We start from the raw sequence: 26259 nt of genomic DNA, 5'->3' as shown, positions 1-26259 counted from the left end.
GTGCTGCTGACAGCCACCATTGAGGAGCCCAGGCCTGCTAGGATGCTCTGTTGAGTGCTGAGGAACCCGGCCTGCAGGCTGCCCTCACCCGCTGCCATGGCACAGGGGCCCGGCCCGCTGGGAGCCCGCCCTCCCCACCATGGCTGCACTGAAAGCTGAGGCCCATCTGTGGCTGCCATGCAGACTTTGCCCCAGTTCCTCAGGCTCATCTCTAAGCCTCCTTTAGGCTCCCTGTGGTTTAATGCATCCTGAAGAACTGCCACTCCATCACTCCCTCCCTCCCCCCCCTCCACAAATCCTTCCCAGCTGAACAAGCGTTTTCACTGTGCTCAGCTCAGAAACGGGCCCTCCCCCTCTGCCATGCATTCGTATCCCCCAAATGAGAGATGCCAGAGCTGTGCTTTTTGCTGTCATTCATGTAAGAGATGTCCCTCGCTCTGCATGTTGGGCTGCCTTGGGACACCATGCACTCCAAAGAATCACATTTACACCTTCTATGCATTAACATCTCCAAAATGCAGTTCTCCTGCCCTTGTTCGTCTCGTGCACACCATAAGGAAGGATGAGGGGCAGGTAAGAAAGATGAAGAAAGCACATTGCTTGAGGACTATTCACCTGATACTACACCTACACACAGGATAGCCCCAAGAACCACACCAATGGGAACACTCACACCCATGATGGTGGGTGCAGGAAACTGGAAAGCATTTGGTGGCCCACAGGGATGAGTACACCTGAAGAAGGTGTTCCACAGACTCTCCCATGCTCAGTACTTAATGTTTGACTGCTTGTGCCCATAGAGGAAAGATCCCACAGCTGAAGGGGTCATTTTCAGTCTTAAACTCCTGAACAGGTCTAGCAGCAAGAAGCTGGGAAAGAAAAGAGCCATTTGGCGATGTGAAGCAGCTCACTAAAAGACCTGGCACTTCACAGGTAGGGCAGGGAATTAAAGTCCCAGCTCTGCTTTTGAAGATTTTCCCTCCAATGAGGATTGCTGCAGTTTTGATGGAGGGAGGCTGGAAGGCCTTCAGCATAAAGGGACGGGATCCTTCAAGGGCAAAAGCTCCACTAACTGAGACAATGCATCTATTCCTTGAAGCAATAAAAAGCTGAGAAGGAAAAGGGTTTTCTCTGAGGCACAGAAGTCCTTTGAATTGTTTCACAGGCAGCAGATCCATTTAGCTCTGAAAGCTGGAGACTAACCTGAGCTGGTGTTGACCTGACCACCACCACCAATCCTCCAGCCCTCTCTCCCACTGAGGCTGACCCCCACTTCCACATCCTGGCAGCAGAAGCCTTGAGCTGAACTTGCCTTGCAATTAAAGACAGCAAGAGCCATCCTAATCAAACATCACAAAGCCCATCCTGAAGCTGGAGCAGAAACAGTGCTTAAAACCCAGACCTAGGATTGACTTGACAAACCGCTTTCCTCCCTCCCTCCCGCTGCCTGACACCGACAGAAAGCACTGCCGACACTGACAGGTCCCACGTAAATCCCAGATTGGATTTCTCTACTTCCTCAGCACTGCGGTTTTGACAAACTCCTCGTGACACCAGTGAGACGCGGCCTTCGCACAACCCCCGGCACTGCACATTTCTCTGCACAAAAGAAAAATGTAATGCTCAGATGAGAAAGAACTGCTCGGTATTGGCACAGAGTTGTACAGCTTCCTCTGGTGGGCTGACACTGCTGTTCGTGCATGGAGAAATCCTGCTGGAAATGCAGTGGATTTGCTCACAGACCCAATGCTTAAGTCTTCAGACCTCTTTGTATTCAGGACAGACACGAGTGAAAGGATATTATTCTGGAAATAAAGCCATTTGTAACATTTCTTGCACACAGAACAAGACTGACAAAAAGAGGAAAGATCCATGACTGGTTTGAAAGAACTGAGATTTATTTTGTGCTGCTGTTGAGGTGGAAGAGAGAAAGTGTGTGATAACCTCCCCTCTCTGCGTCAGGAACGCAATAACAGTGATCTGTTTCCTGTCTCCAATTTTGGGGTTGATTGAAAAGCAGGTAACTCCCAACACTGAATTACAAGCAGTGCTGTGGCTGCCTGGAACATACATGGAATGGGGCTGCTGGTCATTCAGGCATGCTATGTGCTGCATGCACTGCATGCCACCTATGTGAGCTATTGGAGGGGAAGACACCTGAGGATGCAGTGAGAGCACAGCGTAGGGGTACACACGCTCCATACAAATGCCCTCCCTGATAAGCCCAGCCATCAAGCACCAAATCCACAAAGAGCTGTAAATTAGCACTGAAATTGATGGGGTGCTGTTGACTTGTATCAGCAGAGGCTTTGGCTGACCATCTGCAAACAATGAGAAAGGACTGTAAGTGAGCAGTCAGTATTAATGCAGGACCACAGAACTCCTCCAGCGATGCTCAGAGCTATGTAGGGTAACACTTTCAACAGCTCACATCACTCAGACACCTCTGAAAATTCCATTTACTGAGCCATATACTCCCACACTGTCCCTACCAACACATACTGCAAAGCGAAGCAGGTGGGAAGCGTATTAAGAGGCAGGGTTTAATAGGTTTAGAAAGGATTAATAGACAGAATGACACTGAGAGGCTGGGACTCGAGAGCAGCAGTGCCACACTGCACACCACCACAAGGCCTTCTACAAATCCAGGTGAATAAATATGCTAGACTGAGGCTGTGTGCACACTGTGCTGCTGACAGCCCAGCCCACAGGAGGTGGTGGATGGTGGGATGGTGCCATCAGGAGCCCTCCATGCAGCACTGCCTGGGCTGGCAGAACCAACTTGGGGCCAGAAGGCTCCCTTCATGTGTGCTCACTCCAGGGAGAGGTGCTACTCAAGCAGCTCTGCCTGTAAAGCTGATGCCATTGCAAGAGCAATTTGTCAGTATGGTGCTTTCTTTTTCCCTGAAAAAGCACTTCCAGTGCAGCTTTCTTATCAGTTCTTCAGTTAACCTCAGCATTGACTCCAGCTTTCACCCAGAACTCAGAAGTTGAATTTGGAAAGTTAGAAAAAGCTCCTTTAAAATAAAAGACCTCAAACAATTTCACCCTCGGGTAGAGCTCCGTGTCTCTGATGTGATACACTGCCAGCTCAGGTGCACTCAGAGACAAACTGAAGAGATAAAATGTTGAGTACCTCTATCACAGAAGCACCAAATGTAAATAACAAGGCTCAGGACTTTGCTGTAGTCAGGGAAGGGTGTTGTCAAGGCATCAAGCCTACATTCCAGGTGAAAATGTCCAGTAAGCACTGAACCGGGCTGCTCTATTGCCTTATCCAATGCCAATTATAATCAAACTTCCAGTCCCCACACTGGCAGGAAGATCTTTTTGCGGTGCTTTAGGCCAGAGAACAGATTAAAGTTGACGCTGCAGTGCACTATCCTGCTGTGTGAACCCTCAGTTTCCTTACAGGAACTCTACTTATTGTTTATCAGATGCTAACCCTCTGGAATGGGACACACTCTTCCATCCAGATTCACAACAGAGAGAAGGAACAGCTTCGGAGGGGCTCTCTGTGGCCTACTCCAAATGCTCACCTGGTCTTATCATCTCTCCCAGATAGAGGGGAGATGGGCAATTGGCCATCAGTTAGAAAAGAGTTCCCACTGCACATGCAGAAACTTGGATTCACTGTTACCTCATTAAGGGTGCTAATGTTTTTAAAGGTTCAAATGGGTTTTTCAGGCTTCAGCCAGCAAGAGTTCTACTCCTGCTGCTTGTTAGGTAACTGTCAGTTAATGAATTTAAATGCTTCGTGGCAGTTTGAACGCGGAACTGACAGCTCTTCACAATTCAATGAATTCAGGTGACACGAACACACTGCAGAGTACCCTAAATACGTGACAACACATGCATGACCCTCTGCACTGCCCCATTTGGTGGCCGTAACCACCAAGACAGCAGCATGCAGCATTTAAAAGCAGCAATGCAGCATTGTAAGACTCCATAAACCCCTAATCTTGTTCTAGCAGACTGTTTTAAGGGCTTAAGAGTTATAACCAAATCCTTTGCGATTCAAACCACACACATTTCTGCCTATTTTTCTTTGCGTTTCCACTAAGTGGTAGTAAGAACAGTGCCTGGAACTATTCAGCACAGGTCTGAATGGTCTGCACAGCTACTGCCCTGTATCAATGTTACTGAATTTGGAGACCACACCTCCCCTCCCTGCATTCACTTTAGGATCCAGCACCACAGCACTCCATACAGAACAGGAGAAAGCAGACTGCAGCATAAACTTAGAAATAAGCAGCTCTGTAACAACAACAGAGGTGAAGGTTTTGCTGGTGGTCCCAGCACAGTATGTATAGCTTTCCTAAACCCACAAAGGAGCCCAGCTTCCACAGGAGGAGGGTGCTGGGGTCCCAGTGAGCACAATTAGCTCAGTGCTTGCTGTGACTGATGGGGCAGAAGGCAGCTGGGCTGGGGCCGAAGGGGAGGCCAACTCCTCACCTCCCCTCCATGGCACAGATCACTGCTGTGTGATGAGGGACCTATTCTGCCCTTCCCAGACACTCTTCATGGTGAATTTACAACCTGACAATCAAAATGGAAAGGACTACACAATGGGGGAAGCTCTGAAGAAAAGGGAGGAGGGAAAACATGCTCGGCCTTCCCTTACTTAAAAAGAAATTACTTGTCAGATCTTAAACAGTTTTTATGTTGTTTCAAAGAGAGGCCAAAAAAAAAAAAAAAAAAAAAAAAAAAAAGCATCTTCTGGGAAGTAGTAATGGATAAAGGAAAAAGGCAGCAGCACTTACTAGTAACTGAAACCTCTTAAGAGGAAATGGTCAGATGGTTCAGCTGGTAAAGATGTGTGGAACTTCTGGGGAAAGCCAGACTAGCTCCTGTACCGGAGTCAGACCCTGTCTAAGGGTGAACTCAGGTCTGAAACTGGACTGTGAGGTTGCTGTAAGTGCAGTTGTTTCCTTATATAGGGTATCCCCCGTGCTCCTGCAGCATATTTTATACTTCACTATTTGTAAATGGGAAAGAAAACATGTCACTGGCCACAGAGAATTAAAGACATGCTGAACTTCTGCCTCAGCAGATGTGGGTAAAACTACCCAATGCATGCGGGTAAAAAAAAATATAAATCAGCAATCCTATCCTAGACTTTTTATTTTAACTGTTAGAGAGAGTAAGACCAACTTATATGTCTGCCTCCACCTCTGCATGGAGCCAGTCCTCCAGGACAACCGGAGAGCAGTCTCATCTGAACAGGACCCTGCAGCAGCAGCATCATGGAGATGGGACGCAGAGGGGACAGGTATGGCTCCAAACTCACACCTTTTCCTGGTGTCACAGCCCCAGGCAGTGACTGGTTAACAGGAACAGGTCTGTGTTGCCAATCTGCAAACACTACTGTCCTCCAGGAGCAAGGCAAGTCTGCCACCTGAAGCAAACAAATGCACATGCCAGCAGACTCCTCTGCTTCAAATGCTGTATTAGAGCCAGCTATCTGCCTGCTGAACTTAAATGAAGACATACAATTAAAGTCCTAACAGCCAGTCAGGAGCAGTAACAGCATGCTGCAATGGTTTATTACCTATCCTGAAGTTGCAATCAGAAGAGCTGATATTCCCAAAGCCTTCACTGCCCTGCTGGGTGACAACATGCAGACCCTTAGGCCTTCCAGCTCCAGAAAATCTTGGAGCAGCAACAAGACAAAGGACTCTGGAGAAACCTTCACAACCTGCAGCATAACAGTGCTGACCAGGGTGAATTAACTCAAGTTTGCTTGATTTCTGGCGCTTAGTAAGGGATGGCTCTTCAGTCTGGAGTCCTGCTTTTTTGCCTACAATAGTTGAGATCACCAAGCAGGCTCTATTGGACAGGCCCAGGACAGTTCAGTTCCTTAGCTATCTGCCTGCTGACTACAGTCCAGTGCTGGACACAAAGCAGTTCTGAGCTATGCCCCTCCAGAACACCTAAAGCTGTAGCTCTGTGATGGGACTTTTTGTATTATCTTCGGCTGCTGCTACATGCTATTACTATTATTAGCATTGAAACCACTCTCCACTGCATAGTTCATAAGCAGATTGATATCTCCTTTTCCCTCCCACCAGAGCATCACACTGCTTATCCATTGCTTCTAATATGTCATTTTAAATTCCAAAGCACACAACTTAATGTGAAACCAAACTGTGGCTTTATGCTTGGTTTTACAAGCTACAGCCTGAGCTCTGCAGCAACCTGATGCTACCAGCAAAGGCAGCCACCTTGCACCACTTGTGATTGGGATTTGATTTTGTAACACACTCTTCCTCCTTTGTATTTCTGGAGACATTTTTGGACACCACTGATTTAGAGCTTTAGAGGGGATTTCCTCCTGCTGTCAGCAGGCATGGCACAATCTTCCTAAAAGCGATTTGAATTATACACACAGCTCTGTTGCAGGTACTTAACGGAGGTAATTTTACTTAACCTTTGAAACAAAATCCCAACTGAATGTTGGGTGAGCTGCCTCTGCCACTCCTCCCCAGCAGGGAGCTGCTGAGATGGGCACAGCCTGGCACCTGGTCGGAGCATTCCTGGAACAGGTTGAGGCCCAGAGCTGCCTGAGGCGCTGGGCTGGACATGCACCATGATCTACTGGGCCTGGTGAAGGATCAGAGGCAGCCCCAGGTGTAAGGGGCCAGACACAGGTTTCTGCAGCCACATTCACATCTGTTTTTCTAGGCACAAAAATTCCTTGCAAAACAGGAACAACCTGCATGGCCAAAGTTCACCATTCCTAAAGACTTCAAAACCAACCAAACAACAGCAAAAAAAACTGTACAAAGCTTCCCCCCCCCATCCCCAAGAAATGCCATCTTTAATACTCAAGTGCTGCTCTTCATAAGCAAATGAATACGAAAAGGTGAAAAGGAAAAGGAAAGTGATAACTGGCACCAGCAACTTGTTACAGGAGTAGAGCAGATGTCCACAGATCATGAGGGATCATTTCTGCTCATCAGACAGTTGAACCCATTTTCTAAATGTTGGTCTATAGATCCAAGCATCATGAATACAGCTAACCTAGATACTGACATCCCCATTGCACTGCCAGCCACCTTTGCTTCTGAGAACCCCACTGAGATCAGTTTCACCACCCTCAAACACAAAATTAGTTGCTGGTTTTTATCTGCTAATCAGGTCCTTCTTTACACTAAATCACTTCTTGATATCAGGGGTTAGAAAGGCTAAACAACACCCCAAGGCACAAGAATACACATAATCAACTACAGAGTAGGAGCAAGAAAACTGGAGGAAAACAGGAGAAAAAACTTGGGGCTGAAGCAAGACAAAGCAGCCGGCTGTAAGAACCTGGGAACACTGCAGCACAGCAGCTTTGTATTAGTGGGTTAATCGACACAGCGGCAATAGGAAAAGAGGTTTTTACAGGGAACTGAAAATAAAACGACAATACGTCATGTGCCGGTAAAACTGGATCTGTGCACAAAGCAGAGCGGGTCAGTGCCTGGCATGGTGATTCTCCACCACTGATAGCCCTATGTCCTTCTAACAGCACACCAAGGGCAGAATGGTCTTTTGTCTCCTGGCTTGTTTGGCATTTTCTCAGAAACATGCTTCCCAGAGGAAAAATACAAGGGCTAGAGAGAGATACTCCATCAGAATAATTTAAGCCTTTGAGAATTATAAGTAATGGGTGTGATTTTCTACGAGCTAGTACAGTTTATCTCAGCGGATGTCAGGGGAGTTACAGTGGTGCAAAAAGGTCTGATGCTGAGCATGCTGCTTTGCTCGGATGGCTTTGCATTGCTCATCTGCGCTTTCCGGGCAGTTGAACTCCCAGTACATCTAATAGCAAACTCATTTTTGTTTTTCCCTGCGCTTTCTTTTGAACAGGAAGGACTGATGTGCAGAGAGAAGAGCTGGAGCACTTTGCTCGTCTCAGTGGACTATCTGCTGATATTCCAGGAGAACGTGCTGGTATTAATTAACCGCACAGCTCTGTGTGCTAATTCTGCTAGGGAACCTACTGCAGCAGTTCAGCCTGTTTTCAGTGTGATGCTGCCAGCCATCAATACTCCAAACCTGTTTCATGAAATAAGAATGATTGCCACAGATTTGCCTGGGAAATACTGGAGGTCTGTAGGAGCTTTAAGCAATGCCAGATGCGAATGCCTTGCTTTAACTTGTGCGCTGCCAGGCAGTTCCCACTCTTAGCCACCATCCCACCAGGGTAGTGGTGGGGTCATCATCACTAAAGGTTTCATTAAACGTGGAAATGTGGCACTGAGGGATGTGGTTTAGTGGGGAGGGTGGTGATGGTTGGACTATATGATTTCAGAGACCATCATTTCTCAACCCTAATGATTCCATGATTCTGTTCTATGATTCTAGGAATAGAGAAGCACTGTATGACAAAATTGTCAGTGTTCATCATTCAAGTCCACAGACTTAACCCAGTTTGCAGGTGACACAGCAAACACCTATAAATGGAACACCTGTGACAGCTGGGCATCCATTTGCCTTCAATTGGCTCCTCAGGGTGTAGAAGTGTACAGTGATTGAAATTACCAGGCTGTGTGAGGTTTCTGCCTTGTTAAAGTAGCAAAGGGAGCCAGTGAGGTGAAGGCAGAGAGGGACAGTGAGCAACCAGTACTGCTGGCCTGCTGCCTGGCAGCATTGCTTCCTCAGGCTCAAGGCTTTCTACAATGAGGTTTGGGTAAGCAGAACAATCCTTCTGTCTAAGGGCAACACTCCTCCTTGGGGAATGGCAGACCCAGCAATAGAGAGTTAAAATGCAGTGGCCCCAATCCCTGAAGTACAGCGAGCTCTACAACTGCAACAGCTGCTACAACCATAAACTGTACGCTTTCCTTCAGTATCCTGAATTTCTTTAACGTAATAAAGCACTCATAACACATGACTAGCACAGCAACAATATAATTATCCCACAAAACAGGCCATTTGTCCACCATGTTATCATTCCCATGTAAACTCAAGTGCTCAGACTGAGGGCTGCTTGGAGCCTTCCCTCTCCTCCCACCCCAGAGAGCAGGGCCAAGGCTCAGCAGCCACACGACAAGGCCGCTCACCAACATCTCTGTGCTCCCACTGGGCTGCTCGGCCTGCAGAAGGAAATTCTTTCTAGTAATGTTTGCATTCTAATTCTAAGTCTATAAACGAAAACAGAGTAAGAAAGCATTACTGCTGTATAACTAATGAACCAAAGAAGAGAAATATTTATGCTACGGAATGACGTTAACTGCATTCCCACTTGAGTGTGTGCTGCGGTACGATATTTAATTCCATGCTTGCTTATCATTTCTCAAATACCTATTGCAACATATCTTCTGTTGGACATGATGCAAGCGTTTCATTTGTCTGAACAGCACCATAATACACGGAACAAAGCTGCAGGAGTTCCTCAGCAGGATGCCAGCTGCCTTCCATCACAGACGGGCACCTGAAGCACTGCACTGCTGCAGCTCTGCTTCCTGTACAGCCATGGGCAGGAGCACCTCAGCCACAGCCTGGATCCAGAACGCCACAAACAGAAATAAAGAAAACACCAGAGCAACTTTTAACACAAGGACTTGCTCCTGATACAGCTCTATCACTGTGACAAGGCCAGCAGCAATTCATGTAGCTTGAAAGTAAATAAAGCAGAAGAAAATGCAGTGTCTGCTGTAACTGATGTGTGCTCTCTCTTGGTTCCTTGTATCAATTCCAGAAACTTCAGCCAACCACACTAAATTCACTTGAGAATACGATCAATGTTCAACTGAGCTTTCACTGATACTCGGGGTTAGTAAACTGCAAAGCCTGGCTGAATTTTCCTATTAAAGGCTGAGCAGTGGATCTGTAACAGTATTTAACGTTTACAGGAGCCCCTCATACCCACAATTACATACGTATATCAAAGTTTAGTGTCTAAACCAGCAAGCCTAATATTTCACTTCAAAGAGATGTCAGCACCTTTGATATGGCTTTAAAGCAAGACGGATGGCATCATGCTACTGCACTTCAAGCAGGCTGAAACAGCGGTGTTAGATACTAGGCTGGGAAAGCTCTAACTGCATGCAACAGAAATTAAAAGGTAAATAAATACAAGAGATGGAAAACACTTCTGTTGCATTTCATCTTTTTCTCTTTTTAATGATGGTTTTCCATTTTCCTCCCCATAAATCTTCAAGATCCACCTACACTGTGTTTATCCTGCTGCAGTTTGACTTGATTTCCTCTACCCTGAGATTTCTGTTTTCCTCAGGATCTGCATTTCTTTACTAATTGCAAAGTCAGGAAAAAAACTGCTTCAGTTTAATTTGTTTTCATATACAGTGCATTAAGACACGAGAGACTGGAGAGTGCTGAGGAGCTGAAGAGAAGGAATATGAAGAATTTCAAGGTCATTAAACTGTATGATAACCAGAGGACTTACAGCGAGGCGAAAACAGAACCTGCCTCATTTCTTTTTTCCTTTTTCAATGGAAAGATTAGTTGTAAATAAGACTTTTTTTCCCTCCTAAACAGAACTTTTATGTTCCTAATCCTCCCAACCACAGCTGACAACACTCCAAAGGCATCGTTTGCCAACAACAGTGGACAAGATTGCTGAACATCTTCCATGTGCTCCAGCTGGCCAGTTCGCAGATTACAACTCAGTTAAGCCCCAGCTCTGAGCTCTTATTCCAGCACACTGCTAAAGTAAACCAGAGATCTATCCTTTCCAAATTACCTTTTCAGATGTCTGTGCATATAAATATAAATGAACCTTTAGTAAGAAGAATAATGGTACTGCTAGTGCTATTGCTACTTGCTCTCTCCTGCACATAAATAACTCTTACCTTTACTGCACCTCTCAAGAAGCCTTTCCTGAGCATCATCTGCTCAAGGACACAGAACTTAAGTGCTGTATTGGAAAGCCTGCTCTTTCCTCCTCCTCAAGAAGAATCTGAATATATCCAATAAAACAATCTACCACCTAGAACTACCAAGCACATCCAGCTTGTCTCTAACATATATATGTTGTACTTCAAAATGCACATTTTGTTACCAAACTGAACATCAACTATAGAGGATGAAACTACTTCTGCAATAAGTTATTTCACAGTGACACCCACTCTTGCTGTTCTATAAGGATGAGAAGGCCAGCTAATCACACTGGTGATGGACTCAATACCATACTGACAGTGGGGATTACAGTTGGGCTCACGATATCCCTTGGACACCAAACAGCTGGGAGTTACTCCGGAGAGATTTAGTTCTAATGCTACATAAGCCACACAAGACCTTGGCATAGACATGGAGAACAATTGTTCCACATAAAGCTACACCCAAAAGAACATTAATTAATGGCAAGACTGGAAGAGTGCATAAAAGCCACGGCCAAGCCCTGAACCTCTGCTATGAAGCTCTTTCTTCTCCAGGCACAGAATCACTTACCCACCACCAACTATGACTTCATTTGATAATTATCACTTGTGCAGAAAAGTTTTTAAGACAAAAACACATGTGGGGCGCAATGCTGGACAGAATGGGAGCCTTAAGGAATAGGGGACTCAGGGAAGGAAATCCTACATTGCTGTGAGTAGTGCTTAAATCCTGAAGTCAGAAAATCCACATTCTAACCCACATCTGTCTGGCAAGTTTAATTCTCACGCTGAATGTCCTATTTTTATGATACTTCAGTCACTAAACTGAAAATAACTGAAAGCTGCAGAACTATTTGAGGGAAGCACCACGTGAGCTCAATCAAATACCCCTTATTCCCTTTTTGGCATTTGGTAAATCAGAGAGAGCAATGGGCAAGATTTGGGACATGTTCTGTAGTACAACCAGATTAAGCATTACAGTAAACTTGCCAGCAAAGCCTTTCTGTAAGCATGCTAATAGTTTTAAGCTCAAGGTTCTTCTGATGAAGTGCACAGGTATCAGGTATGCTTTCTTACATTAAAAAATCCCAGTCATTTTTGAATTGCACTTGGAAATACATTTGTGACTTCCTATAGAGGTCAGCCTCACTGAAGGAAAGGAAGGAGTCTCTTCATATAGAGTTCTGATTTGCAGTGCTTTTAATTACAGCACCAGCACAAAAGCGAAGGCTGCAGGGTGACCTCATCGCAGCCCTTCAGTATTTCAAGAGAAACGAACACTACAGGGGCAGACAGTGATAGGACAAGGGGGAACAGTTTGAAACTAAAGGAGGGGAGATATAGATTAGATGTCAGAGGGAAGTTCTTTACTGAGAGTGGTGAGGCATTGGCATAAGCTGCCCAGAGAGGATGTGACTGCCTCATCCCTGAGGTGCTCAAGGCCAGGCTGAATGGGACACTGGGCAACCTGACCTAGTGCTCATCTAGTGGCTGGCCGCCTGCCTGTGGCAGGGGGTTGGGAATTAGATGATTCTTGATATCCCTTCCAGCCCAGCCATCTTATGATTCTATGATTAATGATATAAATGACTTACCTACGTTTCAGTTCAAGTTGGAGGAGAGAAGATCCAATAGCAGCAGAAACATGGAAAAGGAAATGGAAAAAACATACTGTTAATTCAGAAAATAAGTGATTGGTTATAGCAGCATGTTTAAGTAATGCAAGTCTGGCAGGAGCAGAAGTTTAACACCTTGCCCACTGTCTCTTCAGAAACCAGACCCCATCCACTGGATCCCAGGAGGAAACATCACAGCAGAATCACATCCCCAAAGCCCAATGGGGAGCTTGTTTTCTGTCCAAGGCACCATCTGCTGAAATAAGCTAAAGTGGTTTCCTTTGTCACAGTGAAAGTCTGGCCAAAGTATTTACTTTGCCCAACACAATTTAGATCTGCAGTAATCTCAAGATGATGATACTTTTCAGTCTATCTTTTTGCACATTCTAGTCATTTTAAAGACAGGAACAGCAGAACTAAACACTCCGGCAGGAAAAAGCATTGGTTTTATCCCTGGAGAAGGCCCGGCCCTTGTTTGTCTTCTCAGTTCATGCTTATTTACCATCAGACCACTTCCAAGAAGTCCAAAGCTCAGAGGTCATCTCCCATTCACCCTTGATGAATTTTACCAACACCAGACACAGCCAGGAACTGTCCTCTCTCAAAAATCCTCCTCTCCCTCTCAGCATCACTGGGGAAAACGCCCACATGAAAGAATTCCCTCTAACTAAGCCCTCTGCCTCCAGGAACTGGGGCTGAGCTTTAGTTCTTGCACGGTGCACAAAGAGAAGCCATTAGAAGCCCAAGGTTACGGGAAAGGCGCTGACAGGTTCCTTTTAATTAGGCTGAAAACTAACTTGGTGAGAATAGCTTGTCTGTATCAATAGCTCTAATTGACTGTTCTGAAGACAGACAGAGCGAATAAAGCAGGGGGTAATTATTGTCTGTGACAATATGATTGACAAGCTTGTCCCCTGGAGGAGAATCCAGAAAGCCTATTGTCTGCTGAAGCCCCCAAAATAAAGCACTTACTTGCTGAGGGCTCCATTAAAAACCACGCTGAAGGGCTGGGAGAGCTGGCATCTGTGCTAATGGGCTACCAGAGATCTCAGCATGAACAAATGGCTCAGGTGGGCTCAATGCAGGAAGGAGGAGAGAGCTGTGCTTCTGCCCAGGGCAGGAGCAATGGGGACCCATGGCAAAGGTACTGTTTTGCTCCTGTTGCAGCACACCAAGTGAGCAGCAGATTTGCAATTCAGCATCACGGGCTGTATTGAGAGAGCACTGCCTGAGGTCAGCCAGAAAAAAAAACAGGAACTGAAAGGACTGATGCTGCCCAACTGAGCTCAGGGATGCAGGAAAGATGCTACCCACATTTGATTTGCAGATTGCCCCTCACAGACTCACAAAATGTGAGCTGTGGTTTTAAAGGGCTTCTCCGGAACTGCTCTAAGCTGCAGCCAACAGCTCCTAAACCATCATACCACCTCCCAGCACTGGGTGGCACAGGCATGGCCCCCAAAAGACAAGGAAAACTTGGCAGGATGGGAGAAAGCATCAACTTGCTCAGATCCATCTGGCAGTTACCCTGGAAAGCAACAAGGAGCAAGATCTAGGGGAGGCTCAGGCAAGTGATGCTGGACCAAAGCTGCCTAAAGTCAAGGCAGCACAAGCACTCGGCAATTCCAGGCCACTGTCCCATGTATGACAAGCATCCAACTGCTCAGCTAATTAAAGTGATTCCTTAGAGCTACATGGTGGGAAAAGCAGAGTCTTAAAGAGTTTGCAATCTACATATCAGAGACAAAGGATGAACAGGAAATAGCCATGGGGTTCAGCAGGCTGCTCAAGGACTGAAAAGCATGCCAAGGGCAAATCTTGCAAAACCCCCTAGATTACTTGACCTCAGGTTCAGGAAACAAGCACTAGCTCAGAGGTCATCAGCCATCCAGCTTCACATGTGACAGTTCCCATTTTGTAATGGAAAAAGACCAAGTAGACTGGTTTCATGTTTCTCATCTCGCTTCTGTGAGCACTCCCAACTTACGCACCTCCCACACAGCAGCATTTGGGGTTCCCCCATTCAGAAGGGGATGCAGCAAGGACCACTGTCAGCAGTTTCTCTCTGAGTAAGGCAGCAGGAGCCTCTTGCTCTGTGCTCCTACCTAGTGGCTTCCCACAGAGCATGGGCTGGACAACTGCCTTCTGCATAACCTGGGTTGCAGCACATTTTGGGATGCTCAGGAAGAGGTCAGGTTTGGGAACATATCCTCTATCAAGTACAAACAAAGCTTCTTTGATGCCAAACCATTTGCCTCCTTATTGCCTTCAGAAAGGGTGCTGCAGGTCAGCAGTAGTGCAGACTACATACCAGACTCCAAGAACATGGTCCCAGAAGAATTAAGAATTATTGAGTCACAAACACGGGTCAGTTTATACAGTCCAACTGCTGCTCTGCCTGCAAGGTCAAAGACATTGCTTCAAGAGCTGAAACCGTGCTTAGAGGTCATTGCCCAAACAGACATTGCAACAGCAAGACCACATAAACCACAATCTCAAGAGACATTGCTGGAAAAGCCGAAGGGTTAGCGAGCATTGCAACTGGAAAAAGGAATAGAGAAACAACAAGGCATCCCAGGTCTCAGCTTCGGACTGTCTTTTGTTAGTAGACCTTAGGTTGAACTCAGGAGAACTCTTGAGAAACACAAAACATCATTCTAAAACCACTGACTAAATCCATTTAGAAGTTTCACTTTTGTTCAGACAGTAACAACTTCATTTTTTGAACCTTAGTCCTTTGCTCCACATACACAGGAAAAAAAAACACCCCACTTAAATGACACTGCCAGATACGAACAGAGTTCAAAGATAACCCTGATTCCACCAGTTCCCAGTCACACTTCTTGGCCAACTGAATGTTCATGGGATGTTTTGCAGTCATCTGCACATGAATAACTCAAAGGCAGCAGGTAGCCCTACTGAAGACACGAAGGGGAGAAATCACTTCAAAATAAATCACAGCCCATATTTCTACAGTAAATTCAGTATAAAAAGGTTTAAAATAAGCAGAGAGGACTCACCATGAACACAAGCCACATCTAAACCCACCATCAGGCTCACAGCAGCAGCTTAAGAACATGGCCAGGTCATTACAGCCCAAGCCAGAATAATCAGGCTCCTAAATGATCTGGATTACAGCCAGACCAAAACCACCTCAACTCCTGAAGGAATAGCAGACAATCTCAGAATCAACAGCAGATTCACTTATGATGTGTTCCTGCCTTTCAGACGAGGTAAATACAATTCAGCCTCCTCCCAAAGTGCATTTCTGATACTACTGCACGGGAGCCCCTACTGCAATTTTCTTTGCTGCTGGCTAATTGCTTTATGAACAGCCATGTTCCAGGCACTCAGGTGTGAGCAGTTAGCACCCTGAGCCACCACGTGCCACAGGCAGGGCTGGAAGGCCACACTGCTTTTCTTTCACACAGAGCAAGTGCCACCTGTCACTACAGATACATCCATCCTCACTGAACGTGGAGATTCAGAAGCACCTCAGACACTAAAGCGCTACTCAATATGCTACACAACTCAGCATCCGCAAGACAACAGATGGAGCTGAGATATTCCTGCGTCCCAGAACTTGGCTTTGGTACATTGTCTGCAGTTTGGTGGGATGGGGGGTATTTTAGCTGATAAAATGGACTGATGCAGCTGCTCCTGAAGCTGAGAGCCATTAATTTATGTCTATAGCTGGAGACAAAGAGGTAGGCCGTGTAAAAAGACCCATCCCCTGGAAGGATGCACTGAAGGGTCACCTCATCCATGGCATGGGATGCTGGTGTCTGTGCAGAAAGACACCTGGAGGGAGCTGCCTCAAAATGGTGGAGAAACAGATGGTGGGGAGAAGCACAGGCACAGAGCAGCATGGAGGTTTCCCCAGGCAAGGCAGAACTGCATCTATCAGAGCAAGGGCACAGTGGGACTCACCAAGGCCGGCACCTCCTGTGTGGGGTTTGATTATCCCATGCTGAATAACTGGGAGCTCTGCTCAGAGCTGCTCCTGAAGCAGAGCTCCTTGTCCTGTGTGTACTCATTAACTCCTAATTATGTAGCTGGGCTTACCCCCTAACCCTCCCCTCGAGGGGGGAATTAATTTGTGCCTCTTTGCTTTGCCCGAGAACTTATTTTCACTGAAATTTTAGGTTGAAATAGTCTAGAGGGCTCAAAAGCTTCTACAACAGGAGTGACAAGCATGAGAACGGATGATACAATCACAGAAGCCCCAGTCCCTCCAGAAATCAGGCTAATGATGGCTTGGGACCGTTCTCAGCACCAAACTCCTAATGACTGATCACTTCATGATTATTACTATTATTGTTTTGTAACTGATATGGTAAATGCGATAATTAATGGATCTGGGATTAAAACGTGGTGCACAGGAGAAGCCTGTGCTCACAGCTGACCTGGTCAGAAAGCATTTCAAGTATGAAGGCCACACTAATTAGAACCACACTGCTATGGGTAGAGCACTTGCTCCTGCCACCAAAGTGACCAGGAAATACTTTCTTCCTTAGCTATTTTGGAAAGAACACATTCCTAACAACTAATTTGTATTGTAAACATTAAGCTCTCAGAGCTAGAAAAGGATAGACAACTCTGCCTGCAGTGGGGACCCAATTATTCCTCCATACTGTGTGTAGGGATGCAGGTTTCCACTCGTGGCACGACGGCAGACCCTACAAACAGTCACCACTGTCCTACACGTGCTTCATGTTTTGCATCTATTTGTGTTTCTCAGCTGCTGGCACCATTAAGAGAGATGCTGTTCTCAATTAAAACCAGCCCATTGCTTCTCTAGGCTTAATGAGGAGTGGGGCTGTACATTCTGGCACCAGCAGGATTTTCTTTTCAATTAATGGACTTAACAGGCAGCAGATGCCAGTGTCTTCCTTTCTCCCCTCTCCAGCAAGCACCCTATCCCTGTGTTAAAGTAATTGACGATGATTTAAAAGAGATGGTTAATTCAGACACCACTTCTTGGACTGCAAAGAGAGCAATCCTTAAAACAAACAAATAAATGAAATCCCATGTACCTTTTCAGCACTAAGAGAGCCTGCAATAGCCTCCCATCTCCTCCATGCCATAGAATGGCTAATAAATACTGAATACTAAGCAGAGTGGTAAGTTAAGTAACAGTGCCAACCAGGGCAGTCTGTATGACTTCTCAACAAGTCCAGTGGTGAGGCTGATATGGAATGTAAGCGTAAGAAAATGGAAGTTGATTTTCCCCACTGACATAATTCAGTCGTTTGGAATTTCCTGCATTGTCTTCCTCAGCAGAAAAACGCAAAGAGCAATCAGTCATTATTCTTACTGGAAAACAGTACAATCCCAATTAGAAATACTTCAGCTGTATTTCAGCCTTTTCTACAACCATCTCTGGTGTTAGGACATTAATTTATGTCCCCTTCAGATAACCCTCAGTGCTAAGAGGAGACTTCAGAAGAATATATTAACATGACTGAAAGCATACGCAAGAGTGTAGAAAGTTGGAAATTAAACAAAGAGAGGGTTTTTTTGGTGGACATTTTCAAATTCTATGTGGCTTTCTCACCAAGAAAACATACTGAATTACCTCTCTTCCTTTCTTGTACAGTCTTGTCGTCAGGCAGTAATTATTGTGATTAGGCTAATGAACATGACGCGATCTTTCCCGATAGCCTGAGAGCCAGGTGCCAGTGAACAAGCCTAGGCCAGAGTATGCATCTCCTGCTCATAAAGCTGAAGCAATGCACAAGTTTAGTACAGCATCTCCATCCACACAGGGCCCTGGCCAACCTAGTGAGATCCTTCCCTGAGAGGAGCCAATGAAACAAAAGGGGGTTTCTTCTATCAGACAGTAAAGTTCAGCTCAAAGTAGCTATCGTGTTTTTCCAGTAGCTGTTTGAAACTATTACTAAGAAACATGAACTCCATCTCAGCATTTACTTCGAGTTAGCTGGCATACATGCTGAGAATGATGGCTTGCCTGAACCTCTGCCTGTACCGGGCCAACAGCAGCACAACAGCAGGACTCCTGCATGGCTAGGTACTGCAGACACAGGTGTGACAGTATCTACTGCCCAGATGTTAACATTAAATTACATGCAATCTCTACTTGCAAATCTTCAGGCCTACCTATGCTTCTGTGCACAACAGACCAACGATGCCTGGTTTCCAACACATCTGAGTCTCATTTTCAGGAGCTGCTGTTAATTCTCTAATGTATAGTAGGAAGCTCCAGCCACTACTGTGAGATGATCGCATCTCTCTCCTCTGTTGTTACCTCCTGCCTTCATTAAACTTTCTACACCTCTCCCTAAGGTGTCTCTTCCTCTTTGGCTGCAATTTGTTAGACATGTACTCCAGGTATAGTTTGCTGGGGGAATCCACAGGAACACAGCATGCCCACATAAACCGTGTTTGCCTGGAAACTGAAGGACAGCACTGGGGAAATCATTTACTCTGGATGATGAGGACTCTGTTTGGGTAAACAGGACTACAGACAGGTTTCAGAAACTCCTGATAACAATGCTGCCTGTCTGCCAGGACCAGGCAATGGTTCTTCTCCAAGCCATGGGTGAATCACATGCAAAACACTCCCCATCATCTGCTGGGTACCTTCTAAACCTTGAGGGGTAACAATTGTGAGGTTGAAGGTTGTTTTAATGAACCCAATGATCTGATAGCAGGTGTACTCCTGTTTTTCCCTTCATTTACAGGGCAATAAGAGGAACACAGCATCATATCACATAAGCATCAAAATACACACACTGAATTGCAGTGCTCTAAATCAAGGCTTCCATTTTACAACAGTGGGCCCCAATGGTTCAACAATGCACTTCTGAAACCTGGCTGCATTCAACGCTTGAGGACATATACGTGTCCCAAGCGCAGTGATGGATTTTGTGGTTCTGTGGAGATCCTTCTTTTACTAACAGACTGTAAGCACTCCTCTACCACTAAACTGCTTTCCACAGAGCTGTCAGACAGCACACCTCAGTTACTGTCCCCTCCTGCCATGTAAACCTGGAAATAGGCGCCAACGTACTGCAATATTCAACATGCAGGCCTACCTTGTTCAGAGGTTCCACAGCAACGATGAAATCTCAGAGATCTCACCTTTGAGCACTGTACTGCAAAGGGTCTGATGTCACTCCTCTCCTGTTTCTACAACCCAGGTCAGTATTTGTGCTCATTTCGTGGCAGACAGCCAGGAAGAGATAGGAAAGGAACAGTTTGCTTTCCTTTAGTCTAAAAGGAATAAATGTCTCTTTCTATTGAGCAGCTGGATCAGATCAGGTTTAAGGGAAACTGTCCTTAATTAATTTGATAAGATTAAATTTAATTCAGAAAAAGCATAGAAGCTACCCAAGGGAAAATCCTCCCTCTCTAATCTATAACCTGAACCGGTCCCAGCTCCACATCCACTTCAGTAGAAACTGTGAATGTGAAAGACAGGGTCACATACAGCACTTAAAAGGAAAATATAACATAGTCGTTGCTGACACCAGAATTATGACTGTGGTTCAAGAACAGTGCTGAACAACTTCCCATGGACCTGTACTGATCTGACTGCATCAGGCATGGTACAGACACAGTATGTGATCACAAAGAGCCACACCTGGGAAGCACCAAAACACTCCGGATGCTTCACTGTAAATTACCTTCCTATCATTGGTATATGATAGATATTGGAATACATGCATTATAGCTGCCTAATGTCACAACATTAGAAAGACTGAGACTATTAGAAAGCCACTAACAGATACAAGGAATATTTGATTTGCTTGCTGAAATGTGATATAGTGAGATAGAAAGCACAGCAATAACCAAGCCCTAGGCTGCAACAAGCAAGGATAAGCCCAAATACAACAGCTGCAAACACAGAAAAAAGGGAAAAACCTACTTACTCTTGAAGATCTCAGATAGGCTCTCCAACAACACACCTGCACCTCCACTGCCAGCCTTCAATTGAGGGCTGGGAAGGGGTCGATCCTGGCTCCACCCCTTCTGCTCACTCAGTACATTGCATGCACCTGAGCTCCCCTGGGTTGGCGCTGCCCTTCACCAGGTGCTCCATCACTGCTTCAGGCCCTGACTTAGTATTTCTGCTACACTTGCTTTTCATCATTATGCATCACGTTTTTCTCAGTCTTCCGAACTCCAAGTTGGAAGACCAACAGATGAGTGCTACTTACAGAAAGCCTCCTGAGCAGCACACCAACAATCAAATGAGGCCGTGACTGAAAGACCCTACTTGGAGACAACCAGAACTTCCTCCTGAAGCTCCAAGGGAACTGAGAAAGAAGAGGAGGAACTGCAGCAACACCAGGCCGGGCATGGCTTAGCTCAGGAAATCATGCCATGCTGAGTAACGCTAAGTCTGGAGCAGGCATCCTAAATGAAGGACTTCAATCTGATACTTTCCATTTGATGTGTGCTGGTTTGCTTTAGAAAAGGCAACTTTGCCTAGCTGAGATTTGCTGACATTTTGCCTGTCATCCCTTAAGGATGCTAGTTTTGAAGCTGTCTGATGAGCACAGAGATGCTAGAAGAGATCTTGTGCCTTACCACCCAGTCTCAAAGCCAAGGGCTTTCAATGAAATCCCCTCCAAGGCCCTGACTGACAGAAACATGAGGGAAAGGTCTTGAGAAAGACCCTTTGGCAGAAATGCATTTCACCAGACCAAAGTGACTTTTGTGTGAAACAGATTAAAGGAAAGAGTTCACTAGAGCATTTTCCTTTTTGTTTGGAGTGAGATGGACTTTATCTTCTACTATCACTGCTAACACAGACTGGGGAGAGGGCAGCGATTCTCGCCAACTTCTGCTTTTCATGAAGGCTGGTTTCACAGGCTCAGGCTGGCAGAAGTCTTTCTCCCTTTATCCTACCCCTGCTGTAAGCAAGCAAGCAGGGAAGATGACAAGAGAGGACAAAGAGATACCACAAAACATGACATATAGGACCACAATTACATTAGCCAACTTGCCTTTTTTTTTGTTTGAATTTTGCCCAAAGTAAGAAAAAATTGCAGAAACCCAACAGAAGACCAACCATGCTGTGATGCGCTACTGCAGTGCCAGCTAGAGACTGTGACAGGAGCTTACATAGAGCTTATCACACACCTGTTAATTCTGGGTATGGTGCACTCCAGAGCTGCTGGTTTTTCACAGTCTGCCAGTTCTGCTGTTGGTACTGATAGTTTACACAGCAGGAAAAGAGGGTTTTAGGATGGAAAGAAAAGTACAAGCCCAGAAAGGCTAACACAGACAACAAGGCTTCCTCGATAACCTTGTTTCTAGGGACAGACTGGTTTCAAATGGTTGGTGTTACATGGTGTGAAGAGTGAGGTGCTTGGGGATTTCACTCAGTTTAGACTGTCTTAACTAATGTATACTTTTTTCTTACTGTAATGCTCATCTCAAAGGCAGCAAACCAACTCAATTTGCTAGTTGAAATGGGACCTTCTGGGATGCAGTATTTATATGCCATCCAGATATAGAAACCAAGCGCAAAATGAACGTATGTGGTGAAATATGACTGCTTCCATATTATTTAAAACAAACAAAGAAAAAAAAAACAGCAAAACACAGAAATCCCCAAATCCCACACTCCGAAGTTCTCTTCCATTCAGTGCTGCTTCTAGAAGTAACTGAATTTGAAAAGAAAAAGCACAACATTCTCATTACAAATTGCTGCTGATGGTGCCATTATTTTAGCAGACAGCATCTCTTTCCTGCCATCGATCTGTCCCTGAGGGTCCTCGTAATAACAAGGAGATGCAGCCAAAGTGGATTTCCAAGGTAGGAATGTGCTACACGTCCCACTGCCACGCCGGCAGCTGACCCAGCCAGCATCCCACCCAAAGCACAGGCACACATCCATCCCAGAGCTCCCTGCAGTGAGCAGCTTCTTTTCCCTGCATGCTACGCTGTTCTCACCAGGTCCACCCGTCAGCCGGCAATGAGCTCACTGCGGCAGCACCCCAGAACACTAAAGACTGCTGAATTTCAACTAGTTTATCTGGTAACACTCCAAGTATACATGCTGACGTGAAGAAAGCTTGCAGATATCTCCCAAGTTTAGGAGCCTGTTCTTCACACTCACCTTCTGGCTACGCGATTTAAATACTCTTTAACAGGAGTATTTAAAGACCTAGTGAATCATGAAAATGGCAGAAAACAGGATCTCCGTGCCATACAGATAAGGAATGTGCTCTGATGTTTCAGCTAATTAAATAGCTGCCATCAAAAGCCCGTCCTGCTTCCCCACGCGTATCAGGGTAACACAAGATACCATCTCTGTCTTTGAAACTCATACACCCTTTAGACTTAGATCATTACAGCACTGCTGCTATTTCAATAGTCTCTCAGATGCCTAAAAAAAGACATGTGAACAAATGCAGGCTATTCTAACGTGTCATCTGCTCTACTCAGCTGCAATGAAAACTCTCTGCAACTTTAGCTCAGCAGTCGAGTAACGAAGCCTGCAGTCTGACCATTTCTTGTGCACTGAGGAAAACAAGCAACAAAAGCTCATCTAATGAAGGCTGCATCTTTGAATAGTTTCTACAGCTAAAAGAAGATAAACTGGGCTGGTGGCTGGTGACCCTGAACACGGCAGGGGGGTGAAACTAGATGATCACTGTGGTCCTTTTCAACCCAGGCCATTCTGTAAATCTATAATTCTATGATAAACAGCAAAAAAAAAAAAACAAAAAAAACCCAAAAACCAAAAAACAAACAAACAAAAAACAACCAATCCCAAATCAAAGAAGCATGGAAGTGAAGCAGTAAGTTGTAGCATACTTATCTAACTCAAAACTGAAGACCTCATTTTCAGAGGTAAGGCGTATTAAAATGTTTCACCCTGAATGTTAAAGCACAGCTTCAGCAGTACCTTCAGGGCCAGGTGTTCAGCTAGTTAAATACTACGGGTGATTAGGAAAATATCCATATTGCCTAACTCAAAGGGCAGGCCATGGGATGAAAGAAATCCGGACTCACTTTTCATTGCAGCCCTTGCAGTCATGTTGTAACAGAGAGCACCCGGAGGCGTGTTAGCAATGCACCTGGCTGCAGTTCCGCAGGAAGGCAAGGTTTGGGCTTGCTAAGTTCACAGTTAGGCCAGGCAGCTCCTGCCTTTTGTTCCCTGGGTGAGTTTTACTGTAACTTCTTCAAGACTAATATCTGTTCTGGTCATGACTGAAACATCATCTCGGGCTAAGAACGCTCTGACGCAGCCCACCACCAGCCTTGCACTTCACCCTGCACACTGCATAAACAGAGCAGCGAGAAAACTGTCACCCCATGAGGCTGGTGCTTGTTTTGGCAGGACGGATGGAACAGGTTCTGATCAACAAAAACATCTCCTGTTTTTCAGGTCAGTGACATGACACAGGTTAAAAGTTTGCTGGCAAAAACACGAGGGAAAAAAGAAGCTTTGCAAAACAACAGCTACTCCAAAAACAAGGAAAATGAGTTTGCAGCGTTCATGTCTCTCCCATTATAGATCCGCTCATTGCTGCGCAATAAATATTAAGCTTTCATATCGGGAGAACTACCCAATAGCTGCCCTGATTTCACTGCTAGGCTGCCTCCCTTCCTTCCTCCCAAGATTCCTTCGTTTCCTGCTTCCTTCACTTCCTCTTCTGTCTCCATAAATCAATCTCCTTCCTGCACATGCTTGTCTCCAAACTGCATTCCTCTCAGCCACTAATTTTGTAAATTAGCAAACAAAACAATGGGATTTCTCTGGCAGGATTCCCTGTGTGCAAACCCCACGTGCTGGCTGCCTGTGGTTGTGCTGCTCATTAGGACCAAAGCACTGGCAGCACACACAGCACATTCACCTCTCTGTGCTTCTCCTCCAGGACAACACAGCATCCTCCAGCCACCTCCAGCCAAGTCAAACCCAAGTGATACACCCCCACATCAGGTGCCTAGATGAGTGGAGTAATGCATGTACGTTCTTTATTAGCCACCCATGTCAAGACAAGGCTGACAGACCACTTGCGGTGCCCACTGGGAGCCCAGTATTTTAAGCAGTATTCTTCATGTTGGTTCTGATGACCTCCACAGTTCTATATTCACAACGGAGCTTAGGCAGAGCCTAAAGATAAAATTATCTCTTGGTCTCCTGTGCTGAGTTCCCATGACATACAGAAGTGGTGAGTACAGAGCAACTCTGTGGTTATGTCTTAGCACCAACCTGTGTGACAGCTTGTAGATACTAAGCCGATATAAGCGTGCGTATTGTAATCTGCTTTTATAGCTGCAATTCATACGTAGTCTTTGGGTTTAATACCACAATACTTTACTCTGAACAGTATTATCTGAATGCAGGTAAATAAGCACAAAGAGGATACAACTTTTCTGCATTTTCTGGGAAAATTTTACAAAATCTCCTCTAAAAGAGATGATTAAAGGAACACAGAACTAAGAGAGTGAGCATCCTGTCACAAACTACAGCAATGGGAAGCATAAATGGCAGACAAACACTCTTACACGAGCTTTCCACCACACAGACACGCTACTGTGCTCAGACTCCGTGTTCCAAGTGATGAAGTCCCTTCGAGTTCAGTAGTGCTCTTGCTGGCCTTTAAAGAAAGAACTGGAACTGCAGGGAACACAGCTGCGTACCTTATGGGCAGCCAACTGAGAAGTCTCCCTGCATGATTACCACTATCTGATATGACCATGTCATCTGTAGGCAAAAAAACACCAAAACAACCCACCAAAATCAGTATTAATCAGTGCTGGGGAAGCTCAATAAGAAAGATTAACTTTAGGGAAGGTACTTCCTGGTGATATCAACTCCCATGTGCCTTTATACAATGACTTACAGAATGGGTTCTTGTTCTTGGTCAGTAAGCACTATAGGAGATGTCTACTGAAGTGCAGTAAGGACACAGCCTTATCACTAATTTGACCCTTGGAGTGATACAGGGCACAGATTACATGTAAATCCCGAGGACTGTAGCCTTAATCTAAGATGTTCCTAAGGATTCAATTTTCCTTACGTTTTGTACTGTAGGAAAAATATGGTTGCACGAACAGCAGGACACCTCATCCTTGAACTTAAAAAGACCTTTTACTCTGACTAAGGAGGGATCCCTTCGAACAAAGATGAGAAGACTGATTCAACTCTGAAGTTTCCTCTCATTAGCCACTGTGATTTCCTCTTTCCTTGAGTAATGTATTTCCCACAAAGATCAGACTGTTTTTCAGAGCAACGCTATTAACAGACGTCCTCTGGGCTTTTTGCATGTATGTTTTTCATTGTTATCTCTCACAGCAACAAAGCTAATGCCAAAGCACTAGGATATGTTGTCTTCATAGATCATAACTGACAGACTCTCCACACTTTAAAAAATAAACCTTAGTGCTATTCTTGTGCTGGCCCAATGCTTTCCACCTTTTATTTGTTGCTGTTGAAAATCATATAACTTAGAGAGAAATTGAACCGGCATAAGCAGTTCTTTTAATAAGACGTGGGGAAGGGCTGGAGCAGGGAGCGGGTTGGAGGCTTCAGCAGGTAACTGCTGCTTCCAACAGCCAGTACCTGCAAAAGAAGCTTGACAGACACCTGTCACATCAAGTGACATCTCACAGTGACAGGAGAGTAAAACAAACATCCTGCTTGCTCCAAAGAAGCAGCAGAAATGGGCAGCTAAAAAACCCTGTACCTGTGTGTCTGAAGAGATGATCCAGGATGGACAAGACTCAAAGCAAGAGATCAGGCTGTGCTTTGCCTCTCTGGCACCTGGAGGGGCTGCTGGTGAGCAACCCACCAACCTGCAGACATCACTTGAATACTTTGAAGGTAC

General features: G+C 45.4%; 1 protein-coding gene across 4 annotated transcripts in view; it reads right to left on the bottom strand.

Annotated features, from left to right (window-relative positions):
• Window positions 1-26259, bottom strand: part of HS6ST1 (heparan sulfate 6-O-sulfotransferase 1) — a 142349-nt gene that overhangs the window by 60535 nt on the left and 55555 nt on the right. The window contains exon 1 of one of the 4 annotated variants that reach the window (XM_085512560.1): window positions 18566-18771. The exons of the other annotated variants lie outside the window; for them this stretch is intronic. Coding sequence (XP_085368686.1) covers window positions 18566-18624 — 59 coding nt within the window. The 5' untranslated portion in view covers window positions 18625-18771. Of the gene's footprint in view, window positions 1-18565; window positions 18772-26259 lie in introns of those variants that run through there. 4 annotated transcript variants of the gene reach the window in all.

This window comes from Coturnix japonica, chromosome 12 (assembly GCF_054131305.1).
Source record: "Coturnix japonica strain WE chromosome 12, WE-NBRP24, whole genome shotgun sequence".
In the NCBI taxonomy this organism is placed as follows: domain Eukaryota; kingdom Metazoa; phylum Chordata; class Aves; order Galliformes; family Phasianidae; genus Coturnix; species Coturnix japonica.
This window is presented reverse-complemented; position numbering and strand designations above follow the sequence as displayed.